The 15,659-nt window shown below is 36.3% G+C and overlaps 2 protein-coding genes across 3 annotated transcripts; both read right to left on the bottom strand.

Moving 5' to 3' along the window:
* Positions 1-97: 97 nt before the first annotated feature.
* LOC107478001 (DNA-directed RNA polymerase subunit 10-like protein) lies at positions 98-1,726 on the bottom strand. Of its 2 annotated transcripts, none has more exons than XM_016098097.2 (5): positions 1,524-1,726; positions 1,261-1,353; positions 1,090-1,148; positions 423-517; positions 98-320 (listed from the first exon to the last, which is right to left on the bottom strand). In XM_016098097.2, exons 2-5 carry the CDS (start codon positions 1,294-1,296, stop codon positions 295-297), a joined length of 216 nt encoding a protein of 71 aa, XP_015953583.1. In that variant the 5' UTR covers positions 1,297-1,353; positions 1,524-1,726; the 3' UTR covers positions 98-294. The 2 variants fall into 2 exon arrangements, with proteins under 2 accessions (XP_015953583.1, XP_015953584.1); XM_016098098.3 differs by having other exon boundaries at positions 1,261-1,340; positions 1,524-1,721.
* Positions 1,727-10,619: 8,893 nt separating this feature from the next.
* Positions 10,620-14,672, bottom strand: LOC127745470 (uncharacterized). Its single transcript, XM_052258207.1, has 9 exons — positions 14,537-14,672; positions 14,184-14,398; positions 12,454-12,613; positions 11,744-11,816; positions 11,527-11,660; positions 11,282-11,441; positions 11,135-11,210; positions 10,912-11,017; positions 10,620-10,768 (listed from the first exon to the last, which is right to left on the bottom strand). Exons 1-9 carry the CDS (start codon positions 14,670-14,672, stop codon positions 10,620-10,622), a joined length of 1,209 nt encoding a protein of 402 aa, XP_052114167.1.
* Between the last annotated feature and the right edge of the window lie 987 nt (positions 14,673-15,659).

Genomic DNA, 15,659 nt, shown 5'->3' with positions numbered 1-15,659 from the left:
TTCCCCTTCCATTCAATTGTGGAAAATTTTTATGCACTTTCACTTTCATGTTAGAGAGAGAAAGGTAGGACTGTGTAATAAAAGAGAAAACAATAGATGAAACAAAAAAAGCACTTAAGCTAGTCTGCAAAAGAGGCATAGAACTTTAGGCCACTGTGCAATCTACAGAGGAGTTTATATGCCAATCACAACAACAACAAAAAGAAAGAACAGGTATGTTCAAGAAGTAAAATCTAAAATAATAGACATGTGATTCGGAAGAATGACATGCGCACCCAATTCCATACATCATTTTTAACTGGGATCAGACTTGTCAAGAGCTGAAACCAAAGGCAACATCAAGTACAAAACAGGCTAAGTTAGAAAATGGGCATGAATAGAAGAAACAAAAAACAATGACACTATAGAGAGAGACACATTACTGTTGTAATTCAGGAGCTTCTCAATGAGGTCAACATGCGTCATAAGCATACGCCTACAACAATAACGAACCAGCCCCAAAGCATCCAGCGCATCTCTGCAATCCGTGATGTTAAGGCAACCATATTAGACCTAACTAATCAACTAAAATACCATCAGCAGTTAAGGAAAACTGAAAAAGCAATACCAGATTTCACATATTGAACATAGGAAAATGCATGTTGAATTGAAAAGGTTAAAATAATGTACAACAATCAAATAGCTTCTGAATAGACCATAACTAATCAGGATTTGTTTACCATCCATCCTAAACCATTGACTACTCATACTACCGTTTTGCCAAGCATGTTAGATCCAATAAATTAATAACTAATTAGATAGACAAACAAGTGAAACAACCCTTCAGCCGTTCAAGTCACCACAAAAAATAAAATAAAATCAATCTTTCTATCTAACTCGGCTCAGCATATGCAAGTATGTAATTAGTAACCCCACATTCAAATTTTAGCAATGAATAACATAGCAATACAAAATCAATAACAGGATTATAAGATGTAACATATTACATATATAATAAGGCAGTCGCAACAGTAATAAAATATACAGGCTATAAACCCTAACCGAAGAAAACTAGGAATTGAAAGTATGAAGAAAGAGGGCAAAACTGACCCTTCAGAGTAATCTGACTGAAGAAGGTCCAAATATGCATCCCATTTGTTTCCGATAACCTATAAACAAAAATTGAGCACCAATTATCCAAAGACTTATTAAATAAACCCTGAAAGCGTGAAAAAGAAAGAACAATAGTGTGTTGAAATGCAAGGAAGAAGAGAAAATCACCTTTCCACAGGTGAAGCAACGGACTGGGATAATCATCTTGCTCCTTCTCTGCACACTCTGGAAGCTTCTCTAAGAGGCAGCTTCTTGTTTGAACTTAAAAGTAAATCATCAACCAAAGTTTCATAATCGCATGAATAAAAAATCATAACTAAAGCTAACTCTAATAACCAACAAGAAGAACAATTAACACAGCAGTGACAACACAACATAGCGGCAACAATGAGCAACACAGCAAGGGATTAAAAAAGGAGCAGAGGGCCTACCGGAACGGAGGCGACGCCGGCGACCGGAAGGAGACGACGACAGCGAAGGGGAATGCGTTGCGTAGGACGAAGGGAAGAAGGAACCGCTACTGGGAGAAGAGGGTAGGATTTAGGGTTCTCGTCGGTCTTATTTTGCTTGGTTTTTCTTTTCTAAACCCGAAACCCCGTTGCTTTGCTCACAGTAAGGGGTGTTCAATATTTCAATACCCGACTCTACTCGGTTCCAAAGTATATTTTATTAGATTTGGATTTGTTTTTGAAGAGTGTTTGGCCAACTTTTTGTAATTTGTAGTTATTGCTAGTATTTTTAATTGTGTAGGATTATTTTTTTTTGTTGGTTAAGTGTTGATTAAATTTTAATAAAAGTGTTGATTTTAAGATTTTTTTATTTTCTTATTTAGGATTATTTTTTGATTGAGATTGTGTCATGTTTTAGATGATTCCGTTTGGTTTAAAGTTTTATTTTATAATTAAAATATATATTTTACAGCAAAATTAATAATAAAATATTATATCTTTATATTTTAGTTAATATTTTTATATCATATAATATTTTTATTCTAAAATAATTTATTTTAGAGTTAAATGCTTTTTTTGTTTTTAACGTCTGAGATCAAAATCAAAATTGTTTCTGACCTTTTTTATTATTAAAATTATTCTCAACGTTATAAAATGTTATAAAATCATATTTTCTACTTCAATTTTAATTTTTTTATTAAATTATCCTTAATAATTAATAAAAATAATATTAAAATAAAAAACAAAACAATCCCCTCCTCCCAAGTATCTTTTCACCTTCTTTCCTCCCCATCTTCTTCTTCCAACTCCTCCTCCATCCCCTTCCAGAGACTCATTTTTAGCTGAAGATGACCACTTTCCTTCCTCCATGGCCGGATTATCCATTTTTCGGTCACCACTCTCAACTGCCGATGTAGCGGCCTGTTTCACCTTTGCAAGGGACTAATTTGTTCCTCTCCTCTTAGATGTGCTCCGACCCACGACAGATCTAGTTGCTATGTTGTCGGTTTGGGTTGCCGGAGACCTAGAACGCCGGGTGGAATTCTCATCGGTGTCACGACAGCGAGTCTGGTTCCTCGATAATCCGTTCCCCATTTGGTCCCTGCTCTAAACAAGCCTCACTGACCCACCATTCCTCCTCGTTGGAGACTGCTCTGACCTCCTGACTGGAGACTTCCCGACCATCCTAGCGGCGAAGTCACTGGAAAATGAGCAATTTTTCTGTATTCTGGCGGGTGATCTGTTTACTATCCTTTGGCGCGTATCTTCTTTGTTGAAGGTTGTGGCGGAGACACTCTCGCTCAAACTGCAAACTTTCTCAGAGAGTTGGGAGATCTCTTGGGGTTTGGTGGTGCCTGTTGTTGCAAATAATGCATCAGTATCGTCGTTCTCGTAATTCTTCATCATGTTGGTGTTCTTTGTATGGAAGGTTTTGGGTTCGTGGGGTTGTTGGGGTTGGAATTTGGAGAAGGTTGGTGGTGGGTTCCATTTGGGCGTCTCTAAGAGGACTTCTTTGGTGTTGGGGAGTTCCGAAGAGGGAAAGGAGGAAGGAGATGGGGAGGGAAGAAAGTGAAGAGATAGGGGGTGGGTGAGTTAGGGGAGGGGTGTTTTGTTTTTATTTTTTAATATTATTTTTATTAATTATTAAGGGTAATTTAGTAAAAAAATTAAAATTAAAGTAGAAAAGGATGATTTTATTACGTTTTATAACGTTGAGGATGATTTTAATAACAAAAAAAGGTCAGGGACGATTTTGATTTTGGTCTTAGACCTTAGAGATGAAAAAAACTTAATCTTTTATTTTATTATAAATATAATATAGTATTTGTTAATTTTTTTAAATTATTAATTTATTCTATAAACTCGAATTTATATATATTAATTTTAAATTAGGTTAATTCAATTTAATAGATTTATTTTACATTAATTTAGGTTCATGTTAAAATAAATTCAGTTAAATATTATGATTGGATCTAATCAATTGGAATTGATCGAATGGTCAATTAACTCATCCATTTAAATAAATATCGATATTTCGAAATTTTTTAGTATACATAGTAATTTAATGGCTAAAAATAAATATCAAATACATTGGTTTTGGTCAATTTTATGGATTTACAATTCCAACTATTGATTTAAATCTATTTTTAGAACTCGTAACTCGGTAACTCTATGTACCCTTTATTTAGGGTAAAATGCGATATTAAACCAAATGAAAGAGAAAATTACAAAAGTCTACTAAAGACAAAAACGTTATCTGAATTACCCAAAAGCATATTATTATGTAATTCGAATGAGACTCATTCGAATTAGGAAAACTAAGAGTAATTCGAACTAAACCAATTCGAATTAATAGGGAAGCATAATTCGAATTTGCTCAATTCAAATTATGCATGCATGTACTCCTAGGGTAGTTCAAATCAGCTTGATTCAAATTATGCATGCATGTTGTGTTAGAGCAGTTCGAATCAAAGTGTTTCGAATTATTCATGGAAGGTATTACATAGTAATTCGAATTAGGCTGTTTTGAATTATATATATAATTCGAAATTGACTGTTTCAAATTACTAAGCCCCCGACGTGTGTAAATATGGTGTGAACGTGAATTTCTTTCATTAGAGTGAAACACAATGGCTAGTGAAGAGAGTTTTTTAGTATTGGTGCACTATAGAGGGTCGATTAAGAAAAAAACACATTTTGGTATTAAGTTTACCGATAAGGATCCCCTCAGTATTTTTTTGAAACCTACAATGAGCTTCGTTGAGTTCCTGAGTTCGATAATACAGAAACTGGGGTTGCAAGGAATGAAACGGGTTGAGAAGTTATTCTATCACATTCCGATTTCAGTTTTGCGAGATGATGTGAAATACGATTCGTTTGTCATTGAGAGTGATGAAGATTTGGAGGTTCTGTTCCATTGTCGTCGACAGTTTCTTGAGGTCAAGACACCCGAGCTGTTGGCAAAGCTTGTAGATGTGGTCTCTAGCTCGGGTGGTTCGAACCGGAATACCCATACTCCAGCAATGGTAGCCTATTCTAGTTCGAGACCTATTGGTGCATCTTCATCCGTGCCTGTGATTGCACCTCATGAAATTGTGGTTGCCTTCCCATCTTTCGCAGTTGATCTCAACCGCAGTGGTGACAGAGAAGTTGGTATAATTGATACAGCACCGATTTCATTACAGCGTGGGGCACCTAATTCTAAGGGATAGAAAAAAATAACGAAACATCATTATATGTCACACAGCATTGCTAATCTAAGGGATCTTTTAATTATTAGGAGTGGTTGAAATACTCATATCCCCAGCCTGTAAGAGATCTATCCTAAGCCTCCAACTCGCAACTCAAGGTCCCTTCTCGCTCGCTGTAGGGTTGTGACCTGATCACCTGCAACCGACACCTAGGTTATCACCAAATGAAGGTAACACCAAATAATAGAATAAAAAATTGAATAGGATAAAATAATAGCATGGGATGAACCTAAAGCCTAATAATTGTGACAAATAAAGCATTTGAATATAATAGTACCTTGAGGCCAAAGGCCAGCCGAACGTATTATATCCAGCAGGACTAAATCCAAAAAACCGCCAGAAGATCAATGATTGGAGTCATAGTTGTCAGAACCGAACCGGTGATCGAACCGGTTAGGTCACTGGATCACTGGGTCATTGGTTCAACCGCTGGGTTACTGGTTGAACCGGTTGATTCGGTCCTATGTAAATAAAAAATAAAAAATAGTCAAAAGTTTAAAATTAAAATTTAAAATACATATTTTTACTAACATTTAAAATATCAAGTTATTTTAAAATAATATGGAACATGAACAATAAATATTTTATTATTTTTACTCTATCATAAATATTTTTATTTTATTTTTATATTAAAATAACTATTATTTTTAAATTTTAATAATTTATTAATTAGTTTATATCTTTTATACTATTATATACTACAAGTATTTATTAAAAAATAATATTAATAGATATTAATTTAAGAATGAGTGAGTTTATAATTAAAATTAAAATAAATTAAATAAAAGTAAACTATTTGATAGAAGATATCTATATGGATTTTAATTTGCATAAAGTTTAATAGAAAACATAGTGGTCTAGTGGTTGTGGAGCCTTTTTGTTTCCTTGAGGGCAAGGGTTCGAACCCTACCGTAAGCATTTTGGAAATATTTTCTTCCAAACGGTTCAGTCAGACCACCTCACCAGTTCGTACCGGTTCACACCGAGTTTGACCGGTTCAATTCCATGTACGGTTCAAACACTGGACCGGATCGGTATAGAGTCTGATTCACCGGTTTTCTGGTCGAATCGACCGGTCCGATCCGATTTTTACAACTATGACTGGAGTAGCTGTAACGGTCTGGCTAACTTGACCACATGTCTGTTCGTCACGCGGCATATGCATCGGTATAACCACGAGAGAGCAGCTAATCCCCAACTGTACCCACCCATGTCCTCAAGTTTGGCTACGTATGGTAGCCACCTAATGTAAATGCGATTATCGGACTTATCATAAAATAACTGAGTCCCCACCAGCATCATGATATAGGCCCGAGCATACCTCCTAACAGTGGGCTCATCGGCACCATCAGGAAGCTCTCCAAATGTCTCCTAGAACCAGCTGCAGTTCACTGCAAACTTCTGGATGCAGTTCGTAGGAGGCAACACACCCAGCAGCTCCTCGAACCACACCCAATCTGGGCGACCACCCTCGATGTACATCTGAAAATCTGTCAGGCAACTACTAACATAATGTCCATCGATCAGCAGCCCTAACTGGTACACCACGTCCTACAGTGTAATCGTGCACTCCAGAAATGACATATGAAAGGTGTGCATCTCCGGCCGCCAGCGCTCCACGAATGCACTGACCAGTGGCTCATCCAACCTAAACCAACTCTCGTTCAGCCTTGCAAGATGGTATAACCCGGCCATTTGCAAGTACGGAATGTACCTCTTGTCGAGGTTCATACCCTGCTGCCGTCGCATGCTCGAGATACATCGATGGGGCTACATAAAGAACGTATCAGATTATCTCTTAGCTCGGAACATATTTATACAACATGATTCACTAATGCACATCTTAATCCAAATAATACAGCTTCTAGTCTAACAAATAATGTTACGGATTAAAATGGAAAATAACATCATATATACATCAAATTGGGCTTAATAAAAAAATATTGTCTTAAAAAAAATTTTCTTAAAAATAGTATAATATTAAAATAAAAATTTCACTTCAATGATTACTATTCATCTTAACAAAGAAAATCTTACTCTAACTTAGTTTCACCCTCTGTTACCCTTACTATTTATACTTTTCTGTTTATTTGTACTCACTAATAAACCAATAATATAACCACTAATATAACAACTCTATCTAACTAAACAACAGTAAATAACAACTACCATTATAACAAACAAAAGGCAAGAATATAAAAACAGCACATTAAATCCTATTTTAAAAGGACAAGTGCACACTAACCTCTTCATAGATGACACCAGCTATATAAGTGATCCCATCCAAATGATAAAATTGGTCCGGGTTATCTCCCATCAGCTGAATGTGATGTTGAATACTTTGTTGGAGTCATAAGGAAAGAGCTTTCTCTGGGATTTGGTGGGGCAGGGGTTTGGGATTGTAGTTTGAATGAGCTCAATTCGAACTCTATTTATAGGGAAAAGCCCTTTACTTTGAATGAGTGGGATTCGAATTATCATGTGCAGCCAAATCCGTGTGTAATTTGAAACAGGCTGTTTCGAATTACTATGTGTGTCAAAATGGTGGGCTAGTTTGAATTAGGCTAATTCGAACTAGTGTGGGTCATGTTTGCATGTAGTTCGAATCAATGTGATTCGAATTACCCCTAGGATTCAATACATGCATAATTCGAATTGGTTCAATTCGAATTACGTTGATCTTTAGTCATTCGAATTTAGGTGATTCAAATTACTGTTAGTTTATGTAATTCGAATGAGTCTCATTCGAATTACATGAAATTGTCCTTCTGATAGATCTTTGTAACATTTTCTCTTTTGGTAGAATTGTGTAATATCTGCCTGGATTTGATTTATATATGTGATTTACCCCTTTATTTATTTAATAAGTTATGTACTATACAATTTCCCACAAAACAATAATTATCAAGTTTCTTAAAAAAATGTTAGACTTAATAAATTTCTGAAAAAATGATACTATTTATTCTTTTGTAGGGTTTATAGAGAGTTTTTTAATTTTAATATGGAGAGAGGGTTGGTGTATAGCATGGTTATGGAGATATATGGTATTTCACCTGGATATGAGGGTTGCGCAAGACAAATCGGACCGTCCGATGGGGTACTGTAATCGGACCGTCCAAGTACAGTAATCAGGCGATACAGAAAACAGTGGGTTCAATTTGGGTACTGGCTTTCACGTGGCACGCATGCAGCTGGTCTTTGGTTGGCTTCGTTGCTTCCAATAACCCTTTGGAATGTTACCCCCCTCCCAGTAACCATCATTTTCACTCTCACACACAAATTCCTCTCTGTTTGCTCCCCAATCCCACAACCATCTCCATTTTCGGCTATTGGTGGACCACATAGCAGTAGGAAAAGAATTTGAACACAATGCCAAGAAGACCAAGAATTAAAGAAGTGAATCAACCAAAATTTCACATTATTAATTATCTTAGGCATCCAAATTATGTAAGTTTTTATTATCTAATATTTTAATTTAATAAAAATAATAGTGATCATATTAGATTTTAGTAACAATATTATAGTAACACTAATTAAATGTATACGGGTGGTGTGATTATTGTTAAGTTTTAGAAATAGTTAATAGAGTAGAATTAATTAGCTTAAAAGTCTGTGAATAATTTTGATTAATAATATGTTTTGTTTTGGAATGACATGTATGATTATTGATTATTATGTTTTGGATGGAATAAATGAAATCAATTTATTATTATTATTATTATTATTATTATTATTATTATTATTATTGACACTTGTGAACTTATTCTAGTTATGTTATTATATATTATGTTATGTTTTGTAAAGTAAAGAAAATATATATATAAGTTTTTTAAATAATTTATCATTATTGAACTTATTGTGGTTATGCATTTAAAGTTAATTAGTTTTTGTTATAAGTTAATAAATATGAGTGTGAAATATAATTTTACTGGTAATTATAATAGACATGTGAGCATAATTATGTTATTGTTAATATAATTATATACTGGTAATTATAACGAAAATGTAATATTGTAGGGTTTACGGATGTTGATATGTGATCACTTTATGCTGCTGGATCCGTACAATCAAATTGTTGATGGGCATTTATGGGAGATTAGTTTTTATCATGTTTCTCATATTGGAGTCATCCAATGCCAATCAGCAATTATTAATGCTCTAATCGAGAGATGGCAGCCAAAAACTCACACATTTCATTTTCTGGTTGGTGAGTGTGCTGTGACGCTGGAGGATGTGGCGACAATTCTTGGTCTGCCGACAAATGGAATTTCGGTTACAGGACTGACCATGAGTAGTTTTGAGACTTTGGAGGCCGAGTGCTTGCACCAGTTTGGGATTGCACCGAGAAAGACAGACTATAGAAGAAGCTTTATAAAATTGACGTGGTTTAGGGGTTTGAAGATCGCATAGTGTTGACTGATGATATTCACATTCAGAGGTAGTAAAGTGTCACATAATGTTGTTATTTAGGACAATTCTGTTTGGAGATAAGTCGGGTGCAGCAGTGCACTGAAAATTTCTGCTTTTGCTCCGTAACTTCGCTGGGATCATACAGTTTAGTTTGGGTTCCGCATGCCTCGCACACTTGTATAGATCATTGTGTAGGGCAACTCGTGTCGACTGCAAGGAGATGGATGGTCCATTGACACTTTTGCTTACTTGGGTTTAGGGGTGCACATGGGGCCGGGTGAAGCCGGGTTCGCGTTGACCCGAACCCGACCCTAAATAATGACCAGGTCTATTTATGAGACCCTTACCCGACCCTAGACCCGATGAAATCGTGTTATTTTCGGGCCACACTAAAGCCGGGTCTAGACCGGGTGAAGTCCGGGTCTTGATCAACTTTATCACGACATCACCAAAAGTTGGATTCTACATCTCTTAAACCTCTAAATTTTGGAAAATAATTATTCTATAACATCACAACATTCACATAATAACACAAGAATCAACCCTTCTTCAAAATTAAAGCATAACCACAATCAATATTAATATTGTCTAATAACACCAAATATTTAAATCAATACAAATAACATAATATTATGCATTCTAAACATAAAATAATAAAATATTAACTTATAGTCTTATAATGACTAATAACACAAAATATTAAGGTTTACAATACTTAAATTCCACATAAGAATAGCCATAATCCATCACTAATAACACAAAATATTAATTGTGTATAATGACCGGGCCACCGTGCCGAGTTCGGGTGACCCGAGTTATGGCCCAGACCCGACCCGAAATAATGACCGGGTCTATTTTTGAGACCCTTACCCGGCCCTAAACCCAGTAAAATCACATCAAATTAGTCCCTAAAGTGTTCGGGACCGGACCGGGTCTTCGGACCGGACCGGGCCATGTGCACCCCTACTTGGGTTTTGATCCGTATACCATTTTTTGCGCCGATTCCCAGCAATCCTCGAGTGTTTTCGATTGCGAACAGGTAAAATGAATTAATATATGCATTGAAAGAAGTATTAGAAATTATATTTTATCTTTTACAAAATAAGTTAAATAAGAGATTTCTAACGGCAAGTGGTGTAACTAGGATCGTGAAAACTATGCTTACCGATACCATTCGCTTGCGCACTACAGGAGGTTGTTGGATGATTTGCAAGAAGGACATGTACAGATCGACTACGTTAATTAAGTTGTATGGATAATTAGGTTGTTGTTACTATTTAGGTTTGACTTTATGGATCGACTATGTTAATTAAAAAGTTGTGACCTATTTTGGTTTTAATTGAGTTGGATACAATATATCAAAATGCCAATGTCATACAGTAATATAAAGTCAAATGAAATGTAACAATAGTAACTCCTACTCTCCGACTGGTCCTGCACTTGGACCACCACTTTGACGACATCTACTATGGTTGTGGCTCTCGGCACCACATTGCTTGCAGTGCCTAGGACCATGTAACATACGAGTGTCCATCTCATTCAAGAAGCGGGTCATCTTAGGCCGATCTTTGGCAACCCATCAGAGGAACGGATTGCCAATGAATCGAGGGCCATGATAAGCAGGCCACGTTGTAGGATTTTTCAGTGGTTTAAACCTAGCCCTGTATACTCTTCAAACTTAGTCCATCTTGTATACGTCATGAACGTACACTTGCTAATCCAACCGCTGATTTGCACAACAAGCAAATACATGTCAACATGGAATTCGGTCAACTTAGAATTTACCACAGTCGCACCGTTGTCGGCGTAAGTCAACTGCATACTCAACCCCATTAGGCATCTCACGTACTTCAAAGACTTATTTTCTCTGTCAAAGCAGCTAACCTGTATGTTTCCCAATGCTCATTGATTTGCATGCAACTTAGAGGTCACCAGCTCAAAGAACACATGTCCAGCATTAATTCGAGCCTCAACCTCGGCTCTTTTTCTAGTGAACAACTCATTCATTCTGTAAAATGTAACCTTAACAAGCACAGTCACTGGGAGATTGCGTGCCCCTTCAAGATAGAGTTGATGCACTCCACAAGATTGGTGGTCATATGACCCCATAGGTATCCACCATCAAATGCCAAAGGATACTGCTCACGTGTGATCCAGTCAAGCCAGTTGGTGTAAGCCTCACTCCGTTTGCGTAATCGTTGATAGCGCATCTGGTACTCCCAAATAATCCTCGAATATCCTACGATAAAAAAAATTCAACTATGAACAACATTCTATTCAATCGTATTTACAATAACAACAGAGTTCATGTTATTCAAACTTACCGATATTGACGATAAACTTCTGTAGATAAGGTTCCTTGAACTTCCTCAAGAAGTTTGACTCAATATACCGGATACAAAACATATAAAAAGCTCTCGGAGGAGACCAAGCCCTATTACTACGACCAATAGCTGACCTAATAGAATCGTGTCGATCAGAGATAAGTCCGATACCATGCGTGTCACCACATATTGACGCAAGTTACTTAGAAAAAAGTACCATGCATCAGAAGTCTCTCCCTCCACTATGGCAAATGCAATAGGCACGATATTGTTATTACCATCTTGTGAGACTGCAACGAATAAACAACCATTGTATTTTCCAATCTGAAAACCGAACCGGTCATCAAGCCGCTCTAGCTACTGGTTCACTGGTTTATAGGTTCAACCGGTTCGACCGTGATTGAACCGAAAAAATCGTTTTATAATAAAATAATAAATAAAATATAAATAAACACATGAAAATATAATTATAGTCTAATATAAACTTTAAAATATCATTCAAATTAAAAGTACTACATAAACTAGAATGTTATAATCTCATTCAACTACAAATTCAAAAGTCAAAAAACAAAACAACCAATCAAACATAACATAGCAGCATCAAAATGATCCAAGTTTGTCATCAATCATCAACCCTACCAAGTGGAATAAGGTTTTTTGTTGTATATCTTTCTTATTTTAGCTTAAGTATTTGATTAGGATTTGCTGAAACATATATTTTCTAGGTCTTGTCATTCACCCAAAAGAAGAAATTCTATCCTTAAATGTATCATCAACTTATCATCATGTTAGCAACCGTGGTTTCTAAAGAATGTATACCTGTGAATAACTAACAACCCATCTACAATAGAGCAGGATCATCATCACCACCTTCTAAGATGTCCATGTTTAATCTTCATTTACATAACTAAACAAATATTTATATACCAAAAAATGTAATGAGAGAATCTTTCAAAGGTACATCTCCTGCAGCTTTTTTTGAAACTTCCCCCTCTGAAGCTAGAGCTCGGTCAGCACATAAATGGGAATGAGCCACGTTTCCAACATAAGTGAAATCATACATGTTATTGCCATCACCAATAATGAACTGTTCAAGAGAGAATTAAAATTAAAGAATTAAAAGACTTTAAGAAATTTTCTGGTAATAAGTTACATGTGCATATTGCTCTGTTCTGGAAGCACAAAGATTTTCTATTATTTGCAACAAGCCAATTTCTTTCAATTCATGGATAATTTGAATCATCAAGCTATGTCCCACTCAAGATTAATTGTCCAGATTAATTAGCTACTGAAGGAGAGTACAAAAATTTATTAGGGCACTCACTACAAATGCAGTGCAAAGCATAGCTTCAGCAGAAACTCACATTAAGAGTCAGGAAGTATGACTGAGTATGCCATAGCATCAGCTACAAGACTCTACAAAGTAGTAAAGTCAAGCTAATTGCTAACTCTTCTCATTCTGCTCAGCCCAAAGGGGATAAGATATAAGAGCAGAGAACAGATCGAATAAACATTAAGCCTGCCTAAATCACGCAAAGACTACAAAAATGTATTCTATAGCCCATACTCAAATTGCTACATGAACACAAAGAAGAATCAAACAGAAATTGCAGATCAAGCATGAATTCAAAATTCAATAAAAATAACTCTAAATCCAGAAAATCAAGTACGCTTAGAGACAATTAAAAAGAAAGTAGAATTATAAATCAAGTACGGTTAGAAATTATGATAATACTAAAAAAAATTAACAATCCAACCAAAGAATCAAGAACAACCCAACCAAAGAACAAATTAGAATCAACCATAGGGAGGACAATGGAAGAATAAAACTAAATCAGAATCAAACCAACAATAAGAATAAAAAAGTTCAGAATAAAAACAAATTAGAATCAAAATCAAACAGAGGCTCCATTACATATTCAAATGCAAGGAAGGATGACGGCGCTGGAAATGAAGAGCTGGCGATGGAGGTAGGAACAGAGATGGCACCGACGACAGTGGAACAGAACTTCGCGACGGAGGCAGGAGGCGAGCCCAACGACTATTCTTCCACTACTGAGAGTCTGAGATGTTAGTTGAGTGAAGGACCGAGTGAGCTTCGAAGTTCCAACCGGCGACGGCGTCAGGAGGTCCGGCGGCTGAACGAAAGGGAGGGACTGAGCTCGTCGACGTTGAGAGGAATGGCTAGCTCGGGGGTGATGGGAAGGATGAGAGAGGGTGTGATGCTGCGCCGTTGGAGAGTTGGAGTTAGGGTTGGCAACTGGTAAGGGTTGGGGCTTACTTGCTGAATGCTAAACGTCTAAACAGTGTGTTTTGAGCATTTTTATGCAAAGTAAAAAAACCGGCCGGGTTCTGGTTCAGTTCGACTGACCGGTTACCGGCCGGTTTAACGGTTCAACAACGGTTTTTATTTTTTCCGATTTTAGCATATAACCGAATCGTAATTTTCACCGGTTCGCGGTTCGACCGGCCGGTTCGAACCGATTTTCAGAACATTGGTATTTTCCATTCAAATGAGTCCTGTCCACTTACACTATTGGCTTGCAGTGTCTGAAGGCACTAATACAAGGATAATAACTCCAGAAGACTCGATGTAGTACACGGATATCAGGAACCAAATCATCCCCCTAGTACGCAAGCATTGTTTCAAAGTGAACCACTGCTGACGGCTCCTTGTGACACATAGCCTCAAACCATATGGGCAAAACTTCATACGATGCTTCCCAACCTCCGAAAATTGACTCCATCGCCTTCTTCTTTGCTAACCATGCCTTGCGATAACTGATGGTGTAGTTAAACCTCGACTGTACTTTCACAATGACTGATTTCACCTTTATAGATGGGTCAACCTCTACCAATGGCCTAATTGCTTCTGCAAATATCTTGGAATCCAGTTTTGAATGGTCTTAAGAAATGGTAGACTTGGTACAAGTGTGACTACCATTGTACCTCCTTATCTCCCAACAGTACTTCTTCTGCAGTTTGGTAACCCTGATCAACTAATCACAACCTGCGCCATATTGTGTACATTTAGCATAGAATATCGTCGGTTCTGACTCATATACCCGATAGTCTATACCTCTACGGATGGTATAATCTTTCATTGCCTTGATTACTGCCTCCCTCGAACTGAATTCCATTCCCATCGTGAATTTACCATCCACCACAACAGGAAACTCTGCTACAATCACACCGCAGGATATATACTTTAATAAATAATCAGTAAATATATATCTTAACAATTAAAATCTCTCTATACATTATAAGTAATAAAACATTTATTATGTATAAACAGTCATAAATATTTTATTATTTAAACAATTCATAAATACACTTAAACAGATATAATTATAATCGTCTATATTTTAGCTATTCTATCTACATAAAGAACTAGTAAATATAATCCATAATAACAATTAACTAATAAAGTATTCAAATGCTATTATCACAAATTACAATCCACAGATCACATACATTACTCATCTGACCTTATTGATCTACTATTTCAAACTATCATACAACTATCTTTCTTTACATATCTGCATTCATATATTGGAGAAATTCCGGTGCATGCATAGCCTCCAAATCCAACGACCGCATGAAAGAGGGCTCCTGAAATGGATGTGGGTTTGCTAGTGCATTTGCAACTTTCGCCACATCTGCGTTCATAGTACCGTTAGTTTCATCTTCGTATTCACCTAGACCAATGATCTCATAGTTACTTTCAAATTCCTCCTCGCTATCACTATTATAATCTTCCAATTCAATATTTCGGTCTGCTTCAGATTTCTCGAACTCTATATACAGCTCGATGCACGACATTCGATGGCAATTTTCAATGTACATTGAAAACATTTCATGCATGCTCGTTTCATCCGTCACGTATTTGGTTTGATATTGAACAAACCCACCAAACACAGATAAAGGATACCTGTACAAAATACACGATATTCTCCTAGATATTTAAGAATTTATCTTCTCACAAATCACACCTTTCAATTCCTCAAATGACAATGTGAACAAAATAACATCTAATGGATTTTCACATACAAATTGAACTCCCTCATATGTTTGTAATAAATCTGTCCATAACAATAAATTTTTAAGATAACTCTATCATCCATAATAATATT

The sequence above is a fragment of the Arachis duranensis genome, chromosome 3 (genome assembly GCF_000817695.3).
Source record: "Arachis duranensis cultivar V14167 chromosome 3, aradu.V14167.gnm2.J7QH, whole genome shotgun sequence".
Classification (NCBI taxonomy): Eukaryota; Viridiplantae; Streptophyta; class Magnoliopsida; order Fabales; family Fabaceae; genus Arachis; species Arachis duranensis.
This window is presented reverse-complemented; position numbering and strand designations above follow the sequence as displayed.